The 10,806-nt window shown below is 49.6% G+C and overlaps 1 protein-coding gene across 1 annotated transcript in view; it reads left to right on the forward strand.

Moving 5' to 3' along the window:
• LOC309643771 (two pore channel protein 2-like) overlaps positions 1–10,177 on the forward strand; it is a 39,813-nt gene extending 29,636 nt beyond the window's left edge. The window contains exons 11-19 of the mRNA XM_082426787.1: positions 749–934; positions 2,476–2,540; positions 3,332–3,419; positions 4,409–4,478; positions 5,165–5,384; positions 5,486–5,576; positions 7,765–7,878; positions 8,113–8,237; positions 9,180–10,177. Of these exons, the coding sequence (XP_082282913.1) occupies positions 749–934; positions 2,476–2,540; positions 3,332–3,419; positions 4,409–4,478; positions 5,165–5,384; positions 5,486–5,576; positions 7,765–7,878; positions 8,113–8,237; positions 9,180–9,325 (1,105 nt within the window). The 3' untranslated portion in view covers positions 9,326–10,177. The remainder of the gene's footprint in view (positions 1–748; positions 935–2,475; positions 2,541–3,331; positions 3,420–4,408; positions 4,479–5,164; positions 5,385–5,485; positions 5,577–7,764; positions 7,879–8,112; positions 8,238–9,179) is intronic.
• The last annotated feature ends 629 nt before the right edge of the window (positions 10,178–10,806 follow it).

Raw genomic sequence — 10,806 nt, forward strand, 5'->3', positions numbered from 1 at the left:
CACATGCGGCATCCAGGGCTGGGACCTAGAGTCTGCAGCTTCCCCAGGACAATAGGGTGGGAGCCCTCGCTCCCCCCCTTCCTGTGGCCACGCCCAGGGTTCACCCAGGATTCTCTGGAGCTCAGGGCACAGATGCCTGTGAGGGGCAGCCTGCTTTGCAATTGAAAAGTTGAGTCAGAGCCCAGCTGTCATATTTTTTTCACCCCTTTTCACCCCAGACTTGGTGAGAAAGTGGGGCACGTCAGTCCCCTGGAAGACTTGTGTGCAATAGGAGTAAAGAGTTTTTCAGAAGCTTTCTGAGTTAAGGATGTTAATTTTCCAGGGTCAAGTAGTAAAGGTGTAATGGTCCTGGGCTAAGCCCTAAACCTTCTCCTTGCCCCCTGATTCTACCCAGCCTTTCATCTGATCCAGGTACTGTGCCCAAAAGGCGAACCTGGGAAAACTAGGCCTCTGTTCTTCCCCCTCACTCTGTCTTCATTTTCTCCTTGGTGGGAAAGGCTGTACCAGTGTACCAGTGTCAGTGAGAGGCAGGTGAATTTCAGAGCCCTGACCATGGTGGAACCTTTCCTTCCATGATGAGTGAGTGTGTGTGTGTGTGTGTGTGTGTTGGCGGGATGGGGGGTGGTGAGTATCTCACATTCATCACACTGACAGGAAACACAGTAGTTCCTGTAGAGCTCTGAACCTGCTTTTTTTTTTTTTTTTTACTGAAATGTATGATAACAGAATCTTTTTTCCCTCCTGGCAGGATTTTTGTCTGGGTTTATGATGTCATCATTCTAATAAATGCCATATTCATTGCTTTGGATGAGAAAAACCCCTTAATTTCCTATGCAGAATGGCTTTTCCTTTCTCTCTATATTATTGAAATTCTCCTGAAATTGTACACATACGAACCCAGAGCCTATTTTGGAAGGAAGCAGTTCTGGAACTGGTGAGTCTGTGTATTTTGGGGAGGGGGCCGTGGGTGAAGAGAGGGGCTTTCTGTCACACTTTGGGGAATAAAGTTGTGGAGTGTTTCAAGCTCCATCTGCCTAGTTTTGAGGCTTCTTTTTTTTAAAAAATTTATTTATTTATTTATTTATTTTTGTCTGTGTTGGATCCTTGTTGCTGCGCGCGGGTTTTCTCTAGCTGCGGCGAGCGGGGGCTACTCTTTGTTGTGGTGCGTGGGCATCTCATTGCAGTGACTTCCCTTGTTGCAGAGCACGGGCTCTAGGCACGCAGGCTTCAGTAGTTGTGGCAAGTGGGCTCATAGTTGTGGCTCGCGGGCTGTAGAGCGCAGGCTCAGTAGTTGTGGCGCACGGGCTCAGTTGCTCCACGGCATGTGGGATCTTCCCGAACCACGGCTCGAACCCGTGTCCCCTGCATTGGCTAGGCGGATTCTTCACCACTGTGCCACCAGGGAAGCCCAAGCCTTCTTATAATGAAGTCTTGAGGGCAGGGGAACATCTGGTTGTCAAAGCTGTTATTTAGGAGGACAGTTTGAGTGACTGGCTAAAATTAGAATCACAGATCGCGGCATCTTGGATTCGGAAAGGATCTTAGAGTGTCTCACCCAATGAGACAGTTCCTTCCATGGTTGCCCGGCCCACTCCGTACTCTTGTTATCGGAAAACTTGGCCCGCGTGGCTGGACAATTAGGACCCTTAGCAAGCTCTTTCCCGGGCTGGATGTTTCTCCTGTGACCTTCTCTGCTCCAGGCTCTGTACCTCCCGGTCTTAAACCATCACCCACATGCTGCAGACCATCTCGAGTACCACTGAATGTCAGCCATCACGGGATACCCAACTTCAGTAGTGCACAGCTCAGCAGGGTTGGATCTCTGTGGTCACTGCTCCCAGTGCCAAGAAACTCACTAAGGTGTGCGTGTAGCCAGGTGGCCAGTGTTGTCCAAGGCAGTGGCACCGTTGTGAGAAAGAAAAGTCACGGCATGATGAATTTCCCCTTTAATTGAAAAGTTGCAGGGAATTCCCTGGCGGTTCAGCAGTTAGGACTCTGTGCTTTCACTGTCAAGTGTGTGGGTTCAATCCCCGGTAGGGGAACTAAGATCCCCCAAGCCGCACGGCATGGCCAAATAAATTAAAATAATAATAAATAAATAAATAAATAAATAAATAAATAAATAAATAAAGTTGCAATGCATTTAGTAAGATGAATACCAAGAAAGATTACACTGTGTATTCTGAAAATGTGTCAAAGTTTTCTTGCAAGTATATAGTTATGTTGGAAGACAGAGTGATACGAATTAGCTGATTCCTACAAATTTCCTTGGGTGGTTCATTGCAGCAGCCAGTAAATGATCAAACACAGTGTTTCTTGCTTTGTACCTGCTGTCCTAAAAATGATGGAAGTCAATTTGATGGCTGGATCATTGCTTTGCGTAAGAGACTGGATTCCGAGTTTTCTCAGGATTCATTGTATCCTGAACTTGACAGGCCTTTCCCTTGATGCCTCACTGACGTTGCTTCTCCTTAGGTTTGATACGCTGATCATCATCGCAGCCCTGGTGGCCACTGTGGCCAACACCACCATTCAGTCAGGTCAGTGTCACCGGCTCTCAGCTTCCCCGCCTCCCGGGAGCGTGTGTTCAATCAGTAAACTTTGTAGAACATCCGTGGTGTACCATTAAGGTGTTTGGAGCGAGGCAGTGGGGACACAGGAGAATTAGTAAAACTATTCCACTTTCTGGAGAGGGATGGTAGCTTTGTTTGTGTCTGGCTGTATGGTAGAGATTTCATTTGTAGGTATCACCACACCAAACACTCACCTGGTCATCTCTCCAAACTGCCCTTGGTCTCAGGGCTCATCCTTGACCCTCTGCCCATGTTGGCCCCCAACCCAGGGTCCAGCTGTAGCAGGAACTCTGCATCAGCCTCTGCCCACCACCCTCTCCTTTCTACCCTCCTCCTACATGTGCCACCACTGCCCTGCACACTCCTTCCTGTAGACGGCGGAGGGGATTATTTAGAGATAGAGCAGCTTCTTAACACCACTATGAAATGAATGCTGGGGGGAGAGGAAGGGCTTGCTGAAATGTGTTCTGTAGAACGGGATCCACAGTCAGTTCTTGATGATGGTCTGAAGTCTGTTCCTACACTCGTGCTTCTTAGTTCTAGGGCTGGAGGGGATGCTCAGCTTGGTGCTGATTTGCTGGGGGAGTTACTGATTGAAGGCAGTCCTCACTTCCTCGTTGCTCAGAGCCATCACCCTGTTCTTGAAGTGAAGTGCATAGTTCCCCAGGACCCACAGAGTCTCAGACCTCACTGCATAAAAGGGACAAGCCAGAGGTGCTCCGAAACCGGAATGTTAGATGGTTGTGTTCTTTTTCCAGCGAGAAAATACAACAGTCAGCAGATACTGGATATTGTCTTGATTTTGAGAATACTCCGGCTCTTACGGGTCATTGTCAGCATTCAGAGGTAAAGATGAAGCCATGGGAAACAGCTGCACCCGGGCAGTTCCCCATATTGGGGCTTGACAGAAACCACCCTGCCTGGGAACTATAAACACGCCCAGCTGTGAACCCCAGGATATAACTTGTGTAGAGGACCTGGGTTCTCTGGGGGCGGTGGGGAGGGGCAGGGAGCCCGAGAAGGTGGTGAAGAGCCCCCAAGTGCAGCTCTCTGAGGGCAGGGATTCTGTCCGTCACTTTCAACCCTGTGACGTGGTCCCTCAACTGTGCCTGCAGCCTGGTGACTGGACAGTGGTCATGACGGCAGCTGATGCTAACGGAGTGCGCTAACCATCGTCTTGTTAAATCCCTCCAGCAACCCTTGATGTAGGGGCTTTAATGATCTTTAGTTCCTGGGTGATGACAATGAAGCTCAGAGAGGTTAAGTAGTTCCCCCAGAGGTGCACAGCTAGAAAGAGGCAGAACTGGGACGCAAACCTAGGAGTCTGATCCCTAAACCTGGAAAAACCCACCCTGTTTTGGATAGGCCAGGTTCCTTTCAAGGAGTGTGTGGAATGCCTCCATCTGAGGACTGGCCTGCTCCCCTGCAAAATAAGTAGGGGAGCAGGCCGGGTCAGCTAAGTCTCCAGGTCAGCTTTAATACAGGCTGAATTTTTGATGACGAAAAAGGTTGGGGGAAGAAAGCAGATGAGGGTGGATGGTGTCTCAGCCTCAGTACCCACCTGTGTCATACTAGTGAAACTCTCTGTGATTACCTTTCTTATGTTTTTAAAAACGGTCTTGCTTTGTTTTGCTTCAGGGGAAACTCAAGTTAACTCCCCCCTCAGTTCAGTAGATGGACTGATGCTGACAAAATTGTAAAGGCAGATTCCTGACAGCATTTACAGCACAGATCCAGGACTGGTGGGAGGGGCATTAAACCAAACATGCTAGCGTGGTGTCAGTTTTACTTACGTCTTCCCTCTGCCTTGTGTCGGAAACTTTGTTTTATCCCAGATTCCGGGTGATCGTGACCACCTTAATTAACATCGGCCCCACGATGCTGACGTTTGGCGGCCTGGTCTTGGTGAGTGTTCTGTTCCTATTCTACGTGAAGCAAGCGATAAGATGTTCATTCTTAGCAGGTCTCTGTGAGCCTTATTTTAAGTGAGGGAAAGAAAGGGAGATGAAGTCAATGAGATTCAAGGGGTTTCTAGGAGCTATTTTTAGAAATATCAAGTGTGTAGAAACATGGGGCATATAGCCGACCCTGGTGGTCTGGTGGTTAAGACTCCACGCTTCCACTGCGGGGGGCATGGGTTTGATCCCTGGTCGGGGAACTAAGATCCTATATGCCACGTGGTGCAGCCAAAAAAATCCAGAAAAACAAAAAACAACAAAACAAATGAGGTAAAGATCCAAATTTATTATTTTTTTCCCTAGAGGCCTAACTATTGATATTATTTATTGAGTATTTAACCCACTAACTTGCTAACAGCATCATTTTGTCTTTGCAAATGGAGACCACAGCAGAGGTCAAGGTGTGGTCCAGCTGGCCGTGCCCCCTGTCCCTGAACAGCCCAGTGGCCGGTGGGCTGACCCATCCCACCCTGTTCCTGCTGCTGCTGGAACTTGTGGCCGTGGGGAAAGCCATCCCCAGAATGAGGGTAGCAGCCCTTTCTGCTGGCCATTGTCACAGGCTGACCCATGTCCACGTCCTTCCGCCTCCCCTCATCCCGCCTGCCCACTCGTGACTGGTGCCGCCCACCCTAGGTGGTCTACTACGTGTTTGCCATCATCGGGATGGAAGTGTTCCACGGCAAAGTCCACTTCTTTGACCCCGGTTCCACCAGTCCTGATGCCCTGGTGTGTGGGAACCCAGCCTTAAAAGACTCCGCGTTTGCCCGAGGCAGGTACTGCAGGAACAACTTCAATGACTTGCCCGCCTCTCTCATCCTGCTGACAGAGCTCACGGTGGTTAACCAGTGGCACAATATCCTTTCCGAGGAGGCGGGCGCGGCAGGGGACGCTGAGAGCACCTTCCGGGAGGGTTAGGTCTCGGCTCCTTGAAGGCTTGGTTCCTTAGCTTCGCACTCCTCGCGGACGGCTTTGCCCTCGTGACTCACCAGGCGGCAAAGCTGTATTTCATCGGCTTCCACGTCGTGGTCGTCATCCTCATTGTTAAGTGAGTTTGCTCCTGCCGGGTGGGCCGTTCCAGATCCCTCCTCTCAGATCTACAGCTGCTCGCACCTCCCTCCTCCCTGGCTCCACCCTTGAGTACCTTGTGGGTGGGTCCCATCTCCCCTGCTAGATGCTAAGGCACCAGAAGGGAGGCATCTTACTTTTGTTCACATCTGTGTTCTTCAGTGTCAGCCAGCCGTGCACGTCAGTATCTAATATACATCTCATAGCCTCCCCAGTTGTTTGGGTCAGAAGGGCTCTGGGGTCCTGGCCGGTCTCCCTACCCTTCCCCGGTGGGATAAATCACCTTTAGAACATCCTTGTGAATTGTGCCCACCCTTTGATGAAATCTGCGCAACTCCTGGGACTCATTAGAACCTATACGAGTCAATTTCCTTGTCGTCCAGCTCTGGTCCTCACCTGCCCTTGCACAGGTAGAATGGAAATGTGCTTACTGGTTAATTTTCTTCATTGGTTCCAATTCTGTCCTGACTTCTCTTCCGGGGAGAACTCAGTCATCGTTTGAAAGCTGCTATGACATCTCACCACTCCAGAGGGCTTTCCTTCCTGCTTATCAATCTCTGATTCTAGCTCCCCTGTTCCTTGTGGGACCTGAATTTGAGTCCCCTTGATCCCTGTTTTTTATTTCCCCCCAGAGATGTTTTCTGGTTGTCATATCCCTCTTAGAGCCTGGGGCCCACAATTCTTGGGGTGACAGCCCAGCCCCGGGCCTTCCTTGTCACATCAGGGCTGCTTTGGCCACCATCCTGCTGATTTTGGCTCAAGAACGTCCCAGCAGAGGGAGGGGAAGGGAAGAACTGCTCAGGGCTGCTTGTCCTGCACCGTCTGAATGGAATATGTAGAGGAATGAGAGAGGAATGCTTCTGAGTGATTCTTAGAGAGGTTTCCAGAATGCTGGGATAGGCCGAGCCAATGTGAAAAGCTGTAGGGGTTTTTCAGCTATTCCCCCAAAAGCTTGCGAGTGTGGTGACAGCCCTGGGCTCCATCAGCATCATGTTAAGTCAGAAGTGGTGAAGGGATTGGGATTCCCTACTCACAAGTTGCAGATCAGTGTGTGTGTACGTCACGTGTATATACTGACAAAGTGTGATACCTTGGGTCCGAGACAAAGACAGTTTATTCCTCATGGCAGAAGCTGCAGCCAGAGCAATACTTGGGGCAACTCCCTGAGCCCTAATCCCCACTGCACAATGAGGTGAGGGCCAGTTGGATGGGCTGCATTGCAGGAGGGGAACTCCAAAATGAGAAAACCCCGATCTGTGTAGCTGGGGAGACCTGCCCATCCTCCCCTCTGAAAAGAGAGAAAAAGAGAAAGACCTTATTTTTACTCTCGAATGTAAGCAAGTCTCCGGGGAGGGCAAAATGAAGTCTTTGCCACCCTAGTGGTCGCTGGGGAGGAGACAGTAAGTAACAGTAAGCTTTACTATTGTGGAGCATATCCGGAAACACCCATATTATGTGGACCAAAAAGTTCGTTTGGGTTTTTCCATGCCACAGACCACCCGAATGAACTTTTTGGCCAGCCCAACATACCCCTAAATTGGCTCTCAGTGCCTTTGCTCAGAGGACCCAGCCCGTGCAATAACACGAGATATTCATGGAGAATTGTCTACCAACAATTATGTGGCCTAAGCTTCCCCTTAAAATAAACTCGAGCTCACTCAAGTGTATTTTAGAGCTCACTTTGGCAGCACATACACTAAAACCATACAGAGAAGATTAGCGTGGCCCCTGTACAAGGATGACATGCAAATTGGTGAGGCATTCCATATTCTTGCAATATAGGGGGAGGGGATTAAGAGGTACAAACTGTTAGGTATAAAATAAGCTGCAAGGAAATATTGTACAGCACCGGGAATATAACCAATATTTTACAATAACTATAAATGGAGTAAACCTTTAAAAATTGTGAATCAAAAAAACCCCCCTCTATCTTCTTCTTAATAGTCACCGTGTAAATACGATGTAGAGGAAGAATGATTTTCCGAATGAAAGAAAGTTGTGCCTGGTGCTTGAGAGACATTTTGTCGTTTCTTCCCCATGTTGTGTTTTCTTTGCCAAGATGGGCGGCCTTTTTATTTGGGTTTGAACACTCTTTGGAGCCATGATTTCCCATCACCTAGACCATGGCTGACTCGATGTAAAACCCTCTGCCTTTTACTTTTTCTCAGTATTTTCATAGCGTTCATCTTGGAAGCATTTTTTGTGGCATATTCGTTAGAAAAAAGTGAAGTGGAAACTGCCATTGAGAAGAAGATTCAAGAGCTTGGAGTTGGGGTCCAAGAGTGAGTAGCATTTCCCGACGTGGCTCATGGACTTTGGAAGCAGGATGTTCATGGAGGGGTGGGTCCTGATCCCATTTAACCCCCGACACCCCATGGCAGCCACCCTGGTCCTGGGTGCCAGTTCTCAGGGACCCTCGCTGGCTACATGGGTGACATGGGGCCATGGCTGGGAGGACAGAGGGGAACTCAGCTGAGGGACCCGGCTGTGCTCACACCATCTCTTCCTCCCCGAAGGGAAGAAGTGCAGGATGGGAAGCTCATTGACAACGTGGACGCCAAGGACAGTGGCTTCAGTGGGGACGATGGAGACAACAAAAGGAAGGCCTTGAAAGGACTGTATTTTAGAATTGCATCAAAAAGTAAGTTTTAACCCAACTCGAAACTTCCTCCAATCCATCCTCCTGACAGCAGTCAGTGAGATGTTTCCAGAATGCAAAACCGACCTTCAGGGGCTTCCCGTGTCTCAAGGGCGCCTGCCGTGGCCTCTAGGGGCCACGTGCATGGTTCCCTCAATATCTCAGCCCATCTTCCTTCCCCCAGGACCCCCCATGCCTCTGCCCTTTAGCCCTGCTGTCCCTTTACTTCTTTGGCTCCCCTGCTCCATCCTGCCACGGGGCCTTTGCACATGCTGCTTTCTCCCCTTTCTCTCACCTCACCTTGCAAAATCAAGGCTCTTCCTCCTGCAGGTCTCTGCTCAGGCAGCACTTCCTCAGGGAAGCCCTCTGAGCTCCCCGAGAAGTCAGGTGCTCCTGTGACCCCACCCCCCGCCCCCACAGCTCTCCTTCCCTGCCTTTCAGCACCTGTCAGCTGTACATTGATCACTGAGTGACTGTCTGGTCACCATCTGTCTTCCCTGCAGACTCGAAGCTCCACATGTGCAGGGCCATGTCTTTTTTGTTCTCCAGTGTATCCCCAGGGCCTCACCATGTGCCCAGGACATGCGGGCCTTAATAACTGTTTAAGTACTTTATTAATTCTCAATGAATTAACGATTGACTGAGTAAACCCAAACCTGTCTGAATCTCAGCTGGGCCTTTGGTGGGGACACCATATGGTACACTTAGACACAGCACAGCATAGATGGCAGGTGTGTGTGTGGGGGGGATGCCACCCCAGAGGCGGCCATCCTCCCCCATCCTTCAAGGAGGACCTTCGCCTTGGTCTCCAGAGCCTGGGGGGTCTGGGGAGCTCAGTGGGGTGAGCTCAGAGACCCTCCTTCAGGAAAGCTGAGCTCTGCGGGGCTGAGTGCTCCCCTCCGACCCACACGGGCAGGTCCCATGTGCCCCTCTCCTTCCTCCCAGAGTACAAGACCGTGGATGCTTTGCTGCAGCAGATGTTTGAGTCTGAAATAGCTCCAGAGGATGAAGGCCCTTCCTTGGAGGAGATTCTGAACTTCTCACCCAGTGACGTACATCCCAAGAATCCCAATTTTGAAAACAGTGCCTGACCCTGGGCCTGTAAGGGCCACAGGTATCCACAACTGGAAACCAAGATAAGCTGTCGTCACTGTTTGCAGATGCTACCTAGAGGTTACTTTCCCAGCCCAGGTTCTCTTCTGTGTTCTGATAAGACTGTGAATCGGCCTCCCTTGTCCTGAGTGGTCGGCTCTGTGTGCTCTCCTGAGGTCACGCTTAGGGCTGATCATAGAAGTGAGGAAAGGAAAATCTACAAGGAGACTGTGGAGAGCACTTATCATACAAGTGTTCATACATGTGTAAATCCTCTCAGTGGGTATATAAAAGCTTTCATTTATTTTTATATGATATTTTGCTACCTTATTAAATGAATACTGTGCTACAGTGTTACATAAATGAATTTAAAATATCTTAATATGCTAAAAGAACACGTTCTAGTACAGTAGCTTTTGATGCAGTGTTTATTCGAAATGAAGAAAAATATGAATGTGAAGATCAAATGCTGTCACAATTGCTTCTTTTTTGGGGGAGGCTCTCAAAGGTTCTTCTGTTTTATGTTTTGGTTTTTTGGCCGTGAGGCATGTGGGATCTTAGCTCCCCGACCAGGGATCGAACCCACACCCCCTGCATTGGAAGGCAAAGTCTTAACCACTGGACCACCTGGGAAGTCCCTCAATGTTACTTTAATTAAATTACAATTATAGCAAGATTCTGAGTAAGTTGTTCCCTGAGGTCACTTTCCCCAGCTGGAAATCTCTCAGTACAGCGACCTACTCTTGGGAAATTAAAGGGATTTATTTCATTTTATTTTATTTTATTCTATTTTATTTAAAACGTTTAATTGTGGTAAAATATACAACATAAAATTTACCATCGTAACTATTTCTAAGTGTACATTTCAGTAGTTTTATGTATAGTCACATTTTAGGTACACTCGACAGACCTCCAGGACTTTTCATCACCCCAAATGAAGCTCTGTACCATTAAACAGTATCTCCCTAACCCCTCCCCCTTCCAGCTCCTGGCAGGCACCATTCTACTTTCTGTCTCTATGAATTTGGCTACCCCCGATCACAACTGCACTGTGAGCAAGTGAATCCCTTCCAGAGTTGTCAGGGTAGGTAGGACTCCACCTTCTTCTGCACCTCGTCGCAGGCCCTACCCTGAGCAGGGGAATCGGGGGTGGGAATCGAGGCTTCCTGACCTGCGGTCTCTGAGTGCAGTGAGGCTGAGTCACGTGTCATGTCATGTGTCACACGTCAGGGTGGCAACCGAACCTGGCCTGGGAGGGAGCTTTCCTTGGTCTGAGGGTGACCTCTGGTGTCGGAGCAAAGCGAAAGTTTCAGGGCTGGGACTCTGGGGCCAGGCTGGTTTCATGCCTGGCTGCCCACTGACCATGCCACCTAACCTCTCTGGGCCCTGCGTCCTCACCTGCAAACTCGGGGCGGATGGCACCTCCCTCCCTAGATCGTGCGGACAAGGGAGGAGGAGGGTGGGTGAGGTGCTGACAGTG

This window comes from Balaenoptera physalus (genome assembly GCF_965194825.1).
Source record: "Balaenoptera physalus genome assembly, chromosome: 15".
In the NCBI taxonomy this organism is placed as follows: domain Eukaryota; kingdom Metazoa; phylum Chordata; class Mammalia; order Artiodactyla; family Balaenopteridae; genus Balaenoptera; species Balaenoptera physalus.